The 17,638-nt window shown below is 39.4% G+C and overlaps 1 protein-coding gene across 4 annotated transcripts in view; it reads left to right on the top strand.

The window, feature by feature from the left end:
- The window catches only part of nsd2 (nuclear receptor binding SET domain protein 2), a 116,459-nt gene that overhangs the window by 73,599 nt on the left and 25,222 nt on the right, over positions 1 to 17,638 (top strand). For 3 of the 4 annotated variants that reach the window (XM_041210039.1, XM_041210134.1, XM_041210214.1), the window contains 4 exons: positions 628 to 751; positions 6,290 to 6,490; positions 9,649 to 9,831; positions 12,183 to 12,339. In XM_041210039.1, coding sequence (XP_041065973.1) covers positions 628 to 751; positions 6,290 to 6,490; positions 9,649 to 9,831; positions 12,183 to 12,339 — 665 coding nt within the window. The remainder of the gene's footprint in view (positions 1 to 627; positions 752 to 6,289; positions 6,491 to 9,648; positions 9,832 to 12,182; positions 12,340 to 17,638) is intronic. The other variant, XM_041210291.1, reaches the window with a different exon arrangement.

Genomic DNA, 17,638 nt, shown 5'->3' with positions numbered 1-17,638 from the left:
ATCTGTAGGACATTATTTTAAAAAAAACACTGAACATGAATTAACATAAAGTTAATCAATAAGTTTCTTGGCTTTTTTTTTGAAAAAAATGAGAGGGCAATGGATTCCTTGCTGGTCTCCTTGCTTATCCTCTTCTGCCTTGTCTTCTCTTGTCAAAAAGAACCGAAGATTGCCACGTGGGGTTACTGTATTTGGGCGCGGGAAGGGGGCAGTGGTGTGGTTCTGGCTGAGTCTCTTAAAGGGACAGGCGTCCCAAGTGAGTTTCCTGTTGGTATGCTGACCTTACCCAAGGTATGTGGAGGACAACTTCATTTGAAGAATGAGGAATACTGCACCTAAAGGTGAGTAATCTGTCTTTCTTCTTGGTATACCTAATTTTTTAAAAAAAATTAAGTGATTTTGCAGCTGTGATGCAGTAGAGAGAAAGTGATCTTTTTATTCATCAGCGTGACATTTATGTAGGGTCCTGTACAAGCTTTTGAATAATTTCAGAGCAGCATACACACTTCACTCAAAACTAAACTTCGATTGCACATCTTTTGCAAGCGTGAAGGTTTTAAAAATTTAATTTTGGACAGTTTGCTAACTTTTCCACAGGCTGATGCATGATTTTTCTTTTGTTTATAGATGTGTGAGAGCTCTGGTGAACTGCTCCTTTGTGAAGGACAGTGTTGTGGGGCGTTCCATTTGGCTTGTCTTGGGCTGTCTAAATTACCTCAAGGCAAATTTATATGCAGAGAATGCACGTCAGGTAATATATTATTTTTACTGTCGCAGCCTCTTGAAATGAATTGAGTTGTATACAACATTCTCTTAAGATTTAAAACCTAAATCCATGTATCTCAAATCAAATTTGGATTGTTTATGTGCTTAAAATGCAAAACAATTACATGCCCTAAAATAATCAGCTAGCTTTATTTTTAAAAAGATTAATATGCTAGTTGACAAAAACTAGGGGATAGATCAAATAGAGAAACAATGGCAGACATTTAAGGGGATATTTCAGAATTTTAAGAATAAGTATATTCCTACTGTAAAGAAGAACTCTGAAAGGAGGACCCACCATCCATGGTTAACCAAAGCAGTTGGGGAAAGCATCAGACTTAATCAGGAGAATGAAATTAGATAGATTGACTATGAGAGGAAGCTAGCTAGAAATGTAAAAACGGATAGCAAGAGGTCCTACAGAAAAACAAACAGGAAAAGAGTAGGTAAAGTAATTGTTGGTCCTCTAGGGAGTAAGAATGTGGAATTAATAGATAATAAAGAAATGGTGGATGAAACGAACAAATATTTTGCTTCTGTCTTCACTATATAGAGGATTCAAAAAACATTCCAGTGATAGCTGTAAATTGGGAGGTGGTGGGGAGAGAGGAACTTGGTGAAATTACAATCAATAGGGAAGCAATACTGAGCAAACTGACGGAGCTGCAGGCTGATAAGTCTCCAGGTCCAGATGGACTTCATCCTTAGGTGTTAAAAGAGGTGGTTAATGAGGAAGTAGATGTGTTGGTGTTTTCCAAAATTCCCTAAATTCTGGAAAGGTTTCATCAGACGGGAAAATAACAAATAAAACCCCTATATTCAAGAAGGGAGGGAGGCAGAAAAGAGGACACTAAAGCCCAGTTGGCTTGACGTCTGTTGTGGGGCAAGTGTTAGAGTCATTCATTAAAGAGGTTATAGCTGGGCACTTAGAAAAGTTTAAGGGAATCGGGAAGAGTCAGCATGGTTTTGTGAAACGGAAATAATGTTTAACCAATTTATTAGAGTCCTTTGAAGGAGTAACGTGCAGTGCATAGAGGGAAGCTTGTAGACGTACTGTAACTGGATTTCCAGAAAGCATTTGATAAGGTGCCACACCAAATATTATTGTGGAAAATAAAAGCTCATGATGTAGGGGCCTGGATAGAAGATTGGCTGGCTGGCAGGAAACAGAGTATGCGTAAATGGACCTTTGTCTGATTGGCAGGATGCGACGAGTGGATTTCTGCAAGGGCCTGTGCTGGGGCCTCAACTTTTTACAATTTACATCAGTGACTTAGATGAGTGGAGCGAAGGCATGGTAGCTAAATTTGCATATGACTCAGAGATAGGTAGGAAACTATGTTGTGAAGGGGATAAGGAGGTTGCAGAAGGATATGGATAAGTTGTGAATGGACAAAAACCTGGCAGATGGAGTTTAATGTGGGAAAATGTGAAGTTCTGCAGAATTCTGAGGTGAGATGGTGTTCTCGTGCGTGTGTCACAAAATGTTAGTATGCAGGTGCAGCATGTAATCAAGAAGGCTAATGGAATGCTATTCTTTATTGCAAGAGGAATTGAACATAAAAGTAAGGATGTTATGCTTCAGTTATGCAGGGCATTGATGAGACAATATCGAATATTGTGTACAGTTTTGATCTCCTTATTTAAGGAAGAATGTAAATACATTGGAGGCAGTTCAGAGGAGGCTTACTAGATTGATACCTGGAATGAGTGGGTTGTCTTATGAGGATAGGTTGGACAGGCTGAGCTTGTTTCCATTGGAGTTTAGAAGAATGAGGGGTGACTTGATTGAAGTATATAAGATCCTGAATGTTCTTGACAAGGTAGACATGGAAAGGATGTGTCCTCTTGTGGGTGAGTCCAGAACCAGGGGTCACTGTTTTAAAATTAGGGGCTGCCCTTTTAGGACAGACAAGAGGAGAATTTTTTTCTGAAGGTTGTGTGACTTTGGAATACCCTGCCTCAGAAGGCAGTGAAGACAGAGGTAGATAGATTTTTGTTAGGCAAGGGAATCTAAGGTTACTGGGGGTAGATGGGAATGTGGAACTCAATACAAACAGATCAGCCATGATCTTATTGATTGAAGGAGCAGGCTTGAGGGGCCGAATGGTCGACTTCTCCTATTTTGTATGTATGTAACTTCTTGGAAATGTCAAAATTTACAGTTTCTGTAATATAGCTGTTAGTTAATTCCACATAATATGCAACAAATGGTTCTGCGCTTTGTAAATGTGTTATGTTCAAATTTCTGTGCACTAATTATTCAAAAAATTTTCTTACTGCATAATTGCCACTTTAGTTTAATTATTTATTAAGACATTTTCACTGTTAAATTTACTTTGCCAAAATCATGTTTCATTCAACACAAACTACGATTTTTTTTGGAAAGGAAATAATTAGCTAATCACAATGAGTAAAATAGGACAACAAAATAATGTACCCACTGAATTGCAGAACGCGTTAGTATTTAGCATGATGTGACTCCACAGACAGTATGCAAATTATTCATCTTTTCACTTTGTTTTGCTTGACTTTAACCACAACCAGCATTAAATCTTGTTTTTTTTTAACCTCTATCCTCAACACACAATCTATAAAACGATATGAGTTTCCATTATGCCACATCCTTTTGTACACCTGCTCTGCTTTTCCACACTTATAAATAACTGACTCATTTTGCATTTGCAACGCCAGATTAGGCAAGTAGAGGCAAAACTAGGTAAGCATTTATTTTTAAATGTCAACTGCCTTGTTCCCCTGTTAAAAGATCCATTTGTATCCTGCATGTGAAACACAAAGGGTGATCAATGTTTCAGGTGTGATTCTTCATTATCTGCTATTCATTGCTGTTTTTATTTCAGATTTTCTTCAACGGTAGGCTTTTTTTTTAACTTCTATAATCTGTAGGGTTAGAAGCTCACCCAGTCTTTGAAGAAGTCATGCAGAACAGAAAATGTCTAAAGAGGTTGTGATGTTTTTCACCTGAGATACCAAATGGCCAATGAGAATGCGTCCTTCTCGTACATAAACTACTTTAGAATTTCCAGTATAATCCAGATTTTCTTTGTAGCTAAAGGAGACTATTATCTCCAGAATTAAAATTCATGTACTGTGGTGTAGTTTGGGTAAATGTGAAAGAATCTTGGCCGAATATGCCCGGTGCCATGACCTTTATGTCCCAAACCACACAACTTATTATATCCAGACAATGAAGAAGTTAGAGAAATCCTGCTATTGCAATGCATTAGTGTTTGGGTAGCATAAGTGGTTGCCAGAGGTTATACTCCATTTTAAATGGAGTTTATCTAATATTCTGTTGCATGCCCCACATTATGCCATTGTCCTCCATGTTCCATCCCTTGCTTTAATTGCAAAGGGTTATCACGTGCATGCCCCTAACAGCATATTTTTATCTTAAACTCCAGCTTCTTCGATTTGATGCATTTTCAGTTGTAAAATTAACAGCATAGTGGTGGCTCTAACAATTCAGATAACATGCTGAGTTACCCAGACCAGAGCTTCCATGACCTATTGAATGTAACTGCATTCTATGCTTGATAATCCAGTTAAATAATCAGTTTATTTTCTTGTTCATAAATGAATCATATAGTGTGAATGGAGTAGTACATGAGTGTCTATGTATCAGTCTGTACTTCATTGGTAAAAAAAATGACCTCAAATCCTAAACCATCAAATTACTCAGACCTCTGAGGTATATCCGGCACATCTCCCAAATATATTGTCTCCTGTGTAGTTAAACCTTCCCCAGTGGATCTAACGTCGCCTACCTTGTATTTTTTTATTTCGTTGGATGTGAGCATCGCTGGTAAGTCCAGCATTTATTGCACTATTGTTTATCCCTAACTGCTTTTGAGCAGGTGGTGGTGAACTGTCTTGAACTGCAGCAGTCCATCTGGTATGGGTACACCCACATTGTTAGGGAGGGAGTTCCAGAATTTTGACCCAGCTTCAGTGGAGGAATGATGATTATAGTTCCAGGTCAGGATGGCGTGTGGCCTGGAACTCGAAGGTGGTGGTGTCTCCATGCATCTGTTATCTTTGCAACCCCTACCACCAGAAGGATGAGTTTGGGAGGTGCTCTCAAAGGAGCCTTGGCAAGTTGCTGCAGAGCATCTTGTAGATGGTACACACTGCTGCCACTGTGTGCCAGTGATGGAGGGAATGAATGTTTAAAGTTGTGGATGGGGTGCCAATCAAGCAGGCTGCTTTGTCCTGGGTGGTGTTGAGCTTCTTGGATGTGCTTGGAGCCACACTCATTCAGGCAAGCAGAGAGTATTCCATCATACTCTTGACTTGTGCCTTCTGGGTGGTGCACAATCTGTGGGGAGTCAGGTGAGTTACTTGCCACAGAATTCAGCCTCTGACCTGCTCCAGTATTTATATGGTTGGTACAGTTAAGTTTCTAGTCAACCCACAGGATGTTGATGGGAGTTTAATGATGGTGATGCCCTTGAATTGCAGGTGGAGATGGTTGGATTCTCTTTTGTTGGTGATAATCATTGTCCAGCACCTGTGTGGTGTGAATGTTACTTGCCAATTATCAGCCCAAGCCTTAATGTTGTCACAAATTGTTTCAATATCTAAGGCCAGTTGGTTTTGAGGTGGGGTGGGTTGAGGGGAAGCAGGGACAGGCATTGCGATTGGTGTTTGTCCTTGATGGGAGCAGAATAAAATACAGCATACTTATCTAAAAGATAATCTTTCAAATTGAGAACTTTGCAACTAGTCATTCCAGCCATTGTTTTATTTATTATTCGTTCATAGGATATGGGCGTCGCTAGCTAGGCCAGCTTTTATTGCCCTTGTTCAGAGGGCAGTTTAAGAGTCAACCACATTGCTATGTAGGCCAAACCAGGTAAGGACGACAGATTTCCTTCCCTAAAGGACATTAGTGAACCTGAAGGTTTTACGGCAATCAGCAATCGTTTAATGGTTGTCATTAGACTTTGATTTCCAGATTTTTATTGAATGCGAATGCAAATCCCACCATCTGCCATGGTGGGATTCAAACCTGGGTACCACTACCACTATGCCACCGCCTCTCTTCTGCGCCCCCCCCCCTCCCCCAAACCTTGCTGTGGTCAACTCTTAAAATGCCTTCTGAACAAGGGCAATTAGGGATAGGCAATAAATGCTGGCTTAGCCAGCGATGCCCACATCCCATGAATGAATTTTTAAAAATTGTTGGAGAAGGCTGATGCTTTGAGATTATAGATTGAATAATTAGTTGCATTTCTGACAATATTATCTGGCAACTCTTACAAAACCCATAATTTTACACTTGATATTTCTCAAGTCCAGAATAGAAATTTTTACACCTGTCATATGATGACCAAACACGGTAACCTCTTCTGAAAGATGCAAAAGACCATGATTTAATGAAATTTTTATGATTAGAGTTTTTTTTTAATTTATTGTGAGACATTGTACTCATGGAACTTTTTTTAAAAAAATCAGATTTATGCATTATATGTTTCTTATTTTATTTATTTATTTTGTGCAGGTGTTCACACATGTTTTGTGTGTAAGAAGAATGGGCCTGATGTTAAACGTTGTAATGTTCCTCTGTGTGGCAAGTTCTACCATGAGGACTGTGTGAGAAAGTACCCCCCAACTGTGTTTGAAAACAAGAGGTTTCGATGCCCACTGCATACTTGTATCAGCTGCCATGCCACAAACCCCTCTAACCCCAGGGCAACAAAAGGTGCAAAATTCCTCAGATAAGTGAAAATGCCTTAGAGCATAGATTGTTAAAATTTACTTGTGTGAAAAATTTATTTTTTACAGGATTTAAATTTTAAATGTACCTTAGATGTTGTAATATAATTTTGAACTGAAAACCTATGTGTAGTTGCCTAATTGTAATTGATTATTCATATGAAAATCTGAATAATGTAAGTTCTTTGACTGCACTTTCAAAATTTGCTTTTAACTCAACAAAAATAGTGCTTTATAGCTTTGTCTTTGGATTTTAGAGAAACTTGCACAAAGTGATTTATTCGTTCTTTCTTTTGAAAGACATGAATTTGTCAGGGTGGGGTAGTGTTAGGTTTCCAAAAGTGGATCAGAAATTGATTATAAGGGTGCTTTGGTGATTCATACAAGGGCCATTATCATCAATGTAGATCAATGATTTGAAATTGAGAACTAAAACAACTATCTAAGTTAGCTGATACAAAATTAAAGGAAAGGGAGCACTGTTTACAATTTAGGAGGCAGTACACCATTGTGGACAGCTCAACATTGAGCGGATATGCTGAAGTAGCGAACGCTACCTTGAATTAAATACCTGATGTAGCGGAGAAGCTATTGAAACCAGGAATGTTCAGGAAGACCTCCTCAATGTGCTCTGTGACCATCTGGATATATCATAATGGTATTTTCTCGTACTACAATTTGTTATGTTCCTAGAACTTTATGCATGTACTTTGACAAATGCAAATGCGCCAACTTGCTTCACAACTGTGACTCGGACACGGAGTAAGGTGGGAAGGGTAGGAAAGGTGTCTAAAAATGGAGTAAATAAGGTAAATTTTAATGAGGGTTTTATATGTGTGAACAGATGTGACAAGATAAAAGGGTTTAGGGAGACAATCCCAGAATGTGGGGGCAAGATAATTGAAGGCTCTGCCACCAACGTTTTTCCTTTAATTTTTCTGGGATATGGGCATCGCTGGCAAGGCCAGCATTTATTGCCCATCCGTAATTGCCCTTGAACCGAGTGGCTTGCTCAGTTATTTCAGAGGGCAGTAAGAGTCGATCACATTACTGTGGATCTGGTGTCACATGTAGGCCAGACCAGTTCAAAAGTTTTCAAAATAATGAGGGGCCTGGACAGAGTAGATAGGGAGAAACTGTTCTGGCTCGTAAACGGATCAAGAACCAGAGGGCACAGTTTTAAAGTGTTTTGCAAAAGGAGCAAATGTGAGGTGAGAACTTTGTCACACAGCAAGTAGTTAGGGTTTGGAATGCACTGCCTGGAAGTGTGGTGGAGGCAGGTTCAGTTGAGGCATTCAAGAGAGCATTGGATGATTATTTAAATAGAAACAATGTGCAGAGTTACAGGGTAAAGGCAGGAGATTGCTACTGTTAAAATACTCAGAGAGCCTGTGCAGGCACGATGGGCCGAATGGCAGCCACCTGCACCATAACAATTCTGTGATTCTGATTTCCTTCCCTAAAGGACATTTGTGAACCAAATGAGTTTTTACAGCAGTCAATGACAGTTGTCATGATTACCATCACTGAGATTAGCTTTATGTTCCAGATTTATTAATTGAATTTAAATCCCACCAGCTGCCATGGTAGCACTTAAACCCATGTCCTCAGAGCATTAGCCTGGACCTCTCATCCTGTCACATTACTATTTATGGGGAGTAGTGGTAGTCTAGAAAGAGAGGTAACTCGCAGATTAATTAGAAAAGTTGAAGACGTGGCAAGGACACAGCATGCCTAGAGATTGTAAAGATAGGAAAGCACCAATGACAGGAGGCTGATGAGAATTTTAGAGATCAGTGAGCTGAGGGGTAGAAAAGATTGGGTTGAAAGATGGAGGTTGGATTTTCCATAGTGCAAAGTGTCACTGGCCTCAAGTGGGTATTGAAAACATTGAGTCTGGAGGTATTTCACATTTTGAAGTGGGAGTCCTAGTGGTGAATTGAGCATGAAGTTTTACACTGAGCTATATCAATCAATTCACAAAGATGCAAATCACCAGGTTCAATTGAAACAGACATTTGGATTGGGATCAAGAGTTACGCCCAAGTTCAGTTCATATGTTTCAAGCATAATAACTGCATTATTATACTGGAGAGCCTGAAAAGTGGTAATTTTGACATATGAAGCATATTTAAATTTCTATACCAAATCTCAGAACTATTGTTTAGTTGAAATGGAGTTCTTTACCTTTTTTAAAAAGATAATTAAACATGACTAATGCATCTGTTATGCTTACTTAGTGTGAAGTTTTTCTTTAGGGGATTAGTGGGAAAAATGTATGAAAGCTAAGACTTATGTATTTCATGTAGATATGCAAGTTTGCAAGTCTTAAAACTACTTTCACCTTAACTTTGTTTTAAATACTTTCAAAGACTATTTTTAAAACTTGGACTTCATTTAAATGCTGTCAAACAACTGGTTAAATTGGAGAAAAGCTATTTCTGTCTCAGGTTACTGTAAAATGTTCTTGCACTGACCTGACTCGAGCCTGTATTCATTTGCTTTCGGTGTTAGTTCACCATACTATGAATCGGATGATAGAAATGGTTTACTAATTTCATGATCAAAACGTTTTATAACGCTTCATAAACCCATAATGCGGAAATTCACATGAATACCAAATTTAAGAATCATTTACAAAGCCAAGCTGATTCAGGACTGAGAGTAATTGTTCTTTGTTCGGACTTCTTCCATTCGTGACTATTCAAAAACCTATAACTTTCTACCTTGTGCATTTTTTCCAAAATATTTATCTGCTGCATAAGTCATCAGATCTTTTTTCAGGAAACTTCTGTGACATAAAGCAAAAATAAAAACGAAATACCTTTGGCATTTGTAATGTATTGAAAATAATGACCCTCAAATCTAAATTAAGTTTGTTTGTCGCTAGATATATTTGCAAGACTGAAATGTTCAATTTAAATGCTTGAAATTTCAAGGGGTACAGGATTCCTCACTGACCTTCAAATTCGTGGAAAGAGGAGAATTTTATTGGGGCGGGATGCCACAATGCTTTTAAGTGAAGTCTTTGATAAGAATCTGTTTTAAAATATTTCTCTATGAATTTACTGAAAATCAGGAGAGATGGAGCTTTAAGAAAATGACAACTTTATTTAAAGGTTAACACTAAATTCTCTCTGTTAGCAGGGCGAATGATGCGCTGCGTCCGCTGTCCAGTGGCTTATCATGGAGGGGAGACCTGTATTGCAGCAGGGTCTGTAATGCTGACGGCCAACAGTATTATCTGTAGCAACCATTTTGCTCCAAAAAAGGGGTACAGTCATCATGCCCATGTCAATGTTAGCTGGTGCTTCGTGTGTTCAAGAGGTTAGTTTAAGGTCTTTTTACTGTTGGGTTATGTGAATTGAATGATTGTTTTAGCCCTTGAATAATTAGCTTTACAGACTGACTGAATTTGCATGCAAAGGTAATCTTCCCCTCTGACCTTCATATATGGAAGGACTGTTTCCTGAAGTGAGGTGATGTGCATACCCTTCCAAACAAGCACATGGCCCACACTTACACAGGACACTCTCTTTCATATTTTTACTTGAGTTTATAATGGCATACCTTCTGAAAAGTTAAGCTTACTTTTGTTTACAATGTTTGTCCTGCATAGTCATCAACTTTGACTTGTTCTCAGAGTTAATTGGTGTTACTAGCTGAATGCTCTTACTTGAGTTCAGCAACTAAATTACCCATAGTCTTCCTGATGGTTCATTTGTCACCACAGTTTCTAGGGATATACACCCTGGTTAGCTAGTCTCAAATAGAGCACTAATCTTCAAGAACAAATTAATTTAGGTGCTGTTCAAAAAATCTGACTAAGCTGGTGGACCATGTAGAGGTATTTATCTTCAGAACTGTGCCGGCCTGATTCAGGTTAGCCAAAGTTTATCTCTTTCAGCACTGCAAATGCTAACTCACAAATAAATAGGCATTAGTATTGATTCTCTATGCTGGAGCTTTGGTTGATTATTCTACAAGAATTACCTAAATCAGCTACATCTAGTACTTCAACAGAAGTTTCTGTACCTGTCGTTGCAAATAAAGACAAGAATCTAATTTTTGAGATTCTTCACTTCCTCACATTCCCAACAACAAGGTGAGCGCAAATGGCCAGGAAGTCCCAATCAAATATTTTCTTTCCCTGTCCAGGAAGCATCCAGTTTCTCTTTGTGATCCTTTCCACAGCTAAGCTTTATTAATAATTTCAAATCAGCACTCCACTAATGTCATCAGTTCCCATTAGCTTCAGATTTCAACAGGTGCCCTATCAGTGATGGGCACAGGTTCAATTTTTTTCTGTTGACAGGGTGAATGATGTCTGCTCTCCTGTGGCTTCTCATGGAGGGGATTAGTTTCTAATCTCTTTTACACAGATAAGGAAGTATAAAAGTGTGAGGCACTTGTCTGTTGCAGAAGCGATGGAAATGAGGAAAGGCTATCCATGAAGGCTGCATTTGTTGCTAACGCTGTGCATGCGCAGTTTTCATGTTTTACTCCATTTTGTTATTGTGAGCTCATATCATCATGGCTATGTTTTAGGTGTTGTCCCTTAATTCCTAATTGAAGTGGATTGGCCGGAGCGCCTGTCACCCACAGAGGAAGTCGGTTTTCTGGGTCATAGACCCAATCAGACTTAGGCCTTGGGCAGTGATTTTGATCTGAGCAGGAGTCAGACATTGTTTACCAGATATAGGATTTTGTGGATGCGAGAGAGACATTGTTCAGCACGATTGATATTTTTTTTGATGACTCATATTCCATATTGCATCTTAAAACTCCCAAGTTTATATCTTATGCCCTGGCTGCAACTTCAAGAATTGTAGTTAAACCATTTGCATATTTAACTTTTTTTGCTGCTTCTTTAAGTGTGATGTGTTGCACAGCAGGTCTCATTCCACTCAGGTTGTCTGCTTCCATTAGCTCAAGCATGAGTATTTATGTCCTGTAAAATTTTCAGTTGTTCCTTGACATTGTTTATAACCAAATCAACCCCAGATGCTACTACTCAGTTTTTCTTTTTGGCATTTTTTTCTACTGCTAGCAGTAAATGCCACACCATCAAACCATTATTAACAAACTAAAATGAATATATTTATTGATCTTTTACACAGAAGCAGAAAAACACTGCCATAAACTTAATGGCACAATATGCATTGTGTGGTATTTATAGCATATCATTGACACATGCACAGAGGGTACTGGCAGGCAGGGGTGCAGCAGTGTGACGTCATTAGATTTCTGCACACGTGTGGACCAGTGTACATGTGCAGGCAGATATCGGTGACAATCTTGCATTGGCAAGAGACACGGTGATCCATGAACAGCTCTGTTGCATTTCTTAAGTGTCATCTATGAGCATCTTTGAGTTAATGCTTCATCAAATGTTAAATGTGCTTTTAAAAATGGGTGCTAATAATGCCCCTTATAGGTTTATATATTTAGTGGAAGAAATAAAAATTGCATGGCTGCTAATTTCCTCTTGACTGTTTTCCTACATCACTCCCTCTGCACTTCAAAGTAAATAAAGTGACCCTTTGCACCAGAAGTGCTTTAAATGTTTTCTGAGATTTTATAATGGTTGCTATATAAATGCAAAACTTCGTTTTTTTTTCTAAACACAATGTAAATTTTTATTAAGGTTGTTTCCCTGTTTGGCTTATTTTCTACAGGTGGAAGCCTTTTGTGTTGCGAGTCCTGTCCTGCAGCATTTCACCCAGAATGCCTGAACATTGATATGCCGGAGGGGAGCTGGTATTGCAATGATTGCAAAGCAGGCAAGAAGCCACGATACAAAGACATCATCTGGGTTAAACTGGGTAGCTACAGGTCAGTGCAAACAAAGAAAAGGCTTTGTTTTTTTTTAACAAGTTTTGTTAAATATGTTTTTCATTTTATGAGAATGCATTGCCTGGCAAGATCAATGGCGTTTCAAAGCCGGAAACTTTGAAATCCAAGATCGTTTTGTAAAAGTTAAATAATGCAAATTATTTGCTGTTTCATTTGCATATATCCTTGGAAAGCCATTCTTGTGAATTGTTTAGCTGAGTGATTAGGTCTAGAAATTTCTGACAGGCTGTTAAGCAGATAGAATTACAGAGGGATGAGACTTCCTATGAGTCCTGGTGTTAGTCCCATTCCAAAGCCTAGCAATGGAGCCATTTCAATGAAGTGGCAGACATTTGATCCATTGTTTTGTGGCATCAAATCCACAGTAAGATTGGGATATTGAAGTGGCATCTTGACATCCATTAGGGCAACTGTTATTGGAGTCAGAGACTAAAGAATTTTTAGTAGTCTAGACAAAGTCTATGTTGCCATTGGGAAATTGTATTGTGAGCCCTATTTGTGACTGAACTGCTAGTATACCCATAACATGTAGCCATACTTTATATTATCTTCCAAAGAGGTGGAACTAACATGGTCTCTAGCAGTGGGGTATTGTCCTGCTTTGTTGCATGATAATCTTGACAGAGGAACAGCCTTCTAAATTTTGGCCACAAAGGAGCAGATTTCAAAATCGGAAGGAATTAGGAATAACAAAGACTGAGGAGGAGCTACAGTTTTAGTTTTCCTGGAAAGAAGTAATTGCTGTAAGAGTTTGTGATTGCAGCAACACATTGAGACTGTACATAGGTTAGCATGTTTGCAGATTAGAAGGGTCAAGAGAGAAAACCATATTAAAACATCATGAAATAGAAACGTGAGGTGCAGCCAAAAAAAGATTTTGGAAGGGATACCTTATCCAAAAATGTGAAGTATGAGTAGAGCCTCCTAGTTTTGTCACATATGGATATAGAACTTAAAGATATGTGAAATAATAAAATTTCTCCTACCCTCTTCAAATTCTCCCGTAAATTGATTGCTTGTTACCAACTCCCTAATCAGAAGAAATAGTCTTTCCCTATTCACTATCAAAAGCCTTCATGATTTTAAAAAGCTCCATTAAACCTCCCCTCCATTTCCCATTGGAAATAGTCTCAGTATCTCCAGTTTTTCCACTGGTACCATCTTGCACTACATGCTCTGTGGCTTTCATGTCCTTCTGATAACGGGATGCCCAAAACTGCAGATAACTCTAACTTAATCACTTCTCAAATGTATCATAATCTCTTTTCACTTGCACTCTTCATCTGTTTAGAAAACCTAAGAAGATTTTGCTTTTCATGGCTTTATTTATCTAGATTTGCTCCGCAATTTTCAACAGCGTCGCATAAAATGTATGTCAAAGAATGGTTACAGCATGGGAGGCCATTTGACCTGTCATGTTGGCACCGACTCTCCGAAGGAACCATTTACATAGTGCCAGTCCCTGGCATTTTCCCCTTTTGTTTTCCGATAATAATCCAATTCCCTCTTAAATGCATCTATTGAACCTGCCTCCACCACACTCTCGGCAGTGCACTCCAGACCCCAACCGCTCAAATGAAAAAAATTTCCTCATGTCTCCAATCCTGCTTTTGCCAATTAATTTAAATCAGTGTCCCCTTGTTCTCTATCCTTCCACCTATGGGAACAGTTTTCCCCATCTCTGTCTGGGCCATTCATGATTTTGGATACCTCTGTCAAATCTCCCCACAACCTTCTCTTCTCCAAGGAAAAATTTCCTAATCTCTCCACTCTATCCACATAACTAAAGTTCCTCACCCTGGAACCATTTTTGTGAATCGTGTCTGCACTCTTTCTGATCCCTTCACATCTTTCCTGAAGTGGAGTGCCCAGAACTACACTCAATACTCCAGTTGAGGCTGAGGCCAAACCAATGTTCTACACCAGTCTAACATAATTTCTTTGTTTTTGTACTTTATGCCCCCATTGATAAAGCATAGGATGCTGTATGCTTTATTAACCATTCTCTCAACCTGACATGCCACCTCCAATGACTCAGTCACATGAACACCCAGGTCCCTCTGCTTCTGTACCCCCTTTAGAATTGTACCCTTTATTTTATATTGCCTCTCTGCATTATTCTAAACGGAACCATTTCATGCTTCTCTGCATTAAATTTCATCTGCCACTTGTCCGCCCATTCCACCCACGTCTGTCCTTTTGAAGTTTACACTACCTTCACAGTTTACGATGCTTCCAAGTTTCGCATTATCTGCAAATTTTGAAATTGTGCCTTGTACACCAAAGCTAGGCCCTTTAATATATATCATAAAAAGAAAGGGTCCTAACACCAACCCCTGGGGAATCCACTATAAACCTTCCTGCAGCCTGAAAACAAACATTAACTACTGACAGTGAACAGAGTTCCCTCAAACCTCACTCAGACAATTTCATATCCATCTCCCTACTGCCCCATTTTTATTCCATGAGTTGTAACTTTGCTCGCAAGCCTGTTTGCAGAATTTAATAATTTTTGGAAGTCCATGCACACCACATCAACAGCGTTACCCTCATCAACTCCCTCTGTTCACCTCATCAGTAAACTCCAAGTTAGTTAAGCATGGTTTGCCCTTAACAGATGGCTGCTTTTGACATCAGGGCAGCATTTGCCCAAGGGTGGCATGAAGGAGTCCCAGCAAAACTGGACTCATTGGGAATCGAGAGGGGGTGAACTCTCCGATGGTTGGAGTCATACCTAGTAAGGAAGGTGCTTGTGGTTGTTGGTGGTCAATCATCTTAGCTCCAGGACATCACTGCAGGAGTTCCTCAGGGTAGAGTCCTAGGCCCAACCACCTTTAGTTGCTTTATCAATGACCTTGCATCATAAGCTCAGAAGTGGGGATGTTTGTGCAATCACTAGCAATGTTCAGCAGCATTCACGACTCCTCAGATATTGAAGCAGTCCATGTGCAAATGCAGCATGACCTGAACAATATCACAGCTTGAGCCAACAAGTAGCAAGTAACATTGCCTGGTACTTGTGTGGTACCAATGACCATCTTCAGCAAAAGAGGATCTAACATCACCCCTTGAAATTCAGTGGCATTACCATCACTGAATCCCCCATCGTTAACATCCTGGGGGTTGCCATTGACCAGAAACTAAACTGGACTAGCCATATAAATACTGTGGCTATGAGAGCAGTTCAGAGGCTAGGAATCCTGCGACAAGTAACTCACCTTCTGACTCCCCAAAGCCTGTCCACCATTACAAGGAACAAGTCAGAAGTGTGATGGAATACTCTCCGCTTGCCTGGATGAGTGCAGCTCCCACAGCACTCAAGAGATTTGACATCATCCAGGACAGAGCAGCCCACGTGATTGGCACCCTATCCACAAACATTCACTCCCTCCAGCACCAGTAGCAGCAGTGTGTACCATCTACAAGACGCACTGCAGGAACACACCTAGGCTCCTTCCTTCCAAACCTGCAACCACTACCATCTAGGAGGTCAAGGGCAGCAGACAGATGGGAAACCGCCATCTGGAAGTTCCCCTCAAAGCCACTCGCCATCCTGGCTTGAAAATATGTTGCCGTTCCTTCACTATTGATGGGTCAAAATCCTGGAATTCCTTTCCTAACAGCACTGTGGGTGTACCTACACCACAGGATCTGCAGCAGTTGAAGAAGGCAGCTCACCACCACCTTCTCAAAGGCAATTAGGGATAGGCAATAAAATAACTACATCCCATGAATGAATTTTTTTAAAACACATCCATGCTGACTTTCTGCAATTCATCCATATTTGTCCAACAGACTATTAATCTTGTTCCAACTTATTGCTTCTAGAAGCTTCCCCACCACCAAGGTTAAACTGACTGGCCTGCCATCGCCCTGCTTATGTTTCCATTTCTTGTTTTCCTTCTAACAGTGTATTACCTGGCACATCTGTGCAATAAATTGCATCTGTGACCTGACTGTAATCCGTCCTACTGAAATCTTTTACATTAAGGCATGTTGTGTGCCAAACCACAGCCTTCAACTGACTGCTGAACTACTTCTAACCCTTAAGAGAGTAGACGCCAATAAGAGTTACACTAATCAGCCCTAATCCTTTGTTTTCTATCAGTCAACTAACTTTATGTCCAGGCATCCCTTGAGACATCTTAGCAAATCATTTCTGAAAATCACACCATCTGCTTTCTGTTCGCCAATTCAGTCACACACTTCAGGAAGCTTGCTCCTGTGCCCTTTTTGAAGGGGAGAGTTCCATTTGCTCCCTCTTCTCTGGGATAATTTTTTTCTTCCCACCAATTTTGGAATTGATTACTCTTTGGTAATCTTTACCAACTGTTTCACACACCCATGGTGGTTTTATACTGCCAATAGCCAACTTCCATGTGAATACTGAGGTAAAAGCTTAAATAATCTCTTCTCGCACATTCCGCATTGTAAGCTTGCCTGCAGCTCATAGTAGCATTTTCTAATTTTGCCTGTATTCCCTTGGCCTTTCTAATTTTTTTAACTTTGCTATGTCTTTTTATATTTGACCTTGCTTTCATTTTTGTGTTCTGCTGTGTTAAGTGCTGAATGTTTTCTCAGTACACTTAGCAGAATATACTTGATTTGTACCATTTCTATTGTATTTCGATGTTTTCCATTGCTCATGTACAGTTCAATTTGGCAATGTTTCCTTATTTATGTTTAGAATTTCTTCTTCCTCATTCATGTGTCCTTTCGTCATTCTCCTGTTTTTCGAGACAAATATATTAGCTTTTCCTTGCCTGTTTTTTGGATAACTTAAAATTTGTAGCACTATTGCTAATGCATCTTTTAATGAAATTTGTAGTCAGTGATTTCCTTTCCACTATTTGGCAATATAATCCCAGTAGTAATAGTAAAATATCCCTGGCTTTCTCTCAGCTGAATCTACAGGGATTTTCTTTGGACCATGTCTTCAATTGTTTTGTGCTCTTGTAGGATGTTGTCTCAAAATAATATCCATTAAGTTTTATATTCAGGTATATTTATTGACGAGCAAGGGCAAAATTTGTCAGTTCTGACAAAAGGTAATTGACCTGAAATGTTAACTGTTTGTCTCCACAGATGCTGCCCGAACCTGTTGGAGTATTTCCAGTAGTTTCTCTTTTTATATTTAATTGTCAATCCTGACCCAGCTGCAGCCACTCTAATATCTAGATTTTGATTTTGTATTTTAATCAATGTCCCTACCCCAGTTTGTTTTCTGGTTCTCTATTAATGTGCATACATTTATTTTGATTTGTCATCCCATATTTGG

The sequence above is a fragment of the Carcharodon carcharias genome, chromosome 1 (assembly GCF_017639515.1).
Source record: "Carcharodon carcharias isolate sCarCar2 chromosome 1, sCarCar2.pri, whole genome shotgun sequence".
Classification (NCBI taxonomy): Eukaryota; Metazoa; Chordata; class Chondrichthyes; order Lamniformes; family Lamnidae; genus Carcharodon; species Carcharodon carcharias.
Note: the sequence above shows the minus strand (reverse complement) of the source record. Positions and strands in the feature narration are given on the sequence as shown.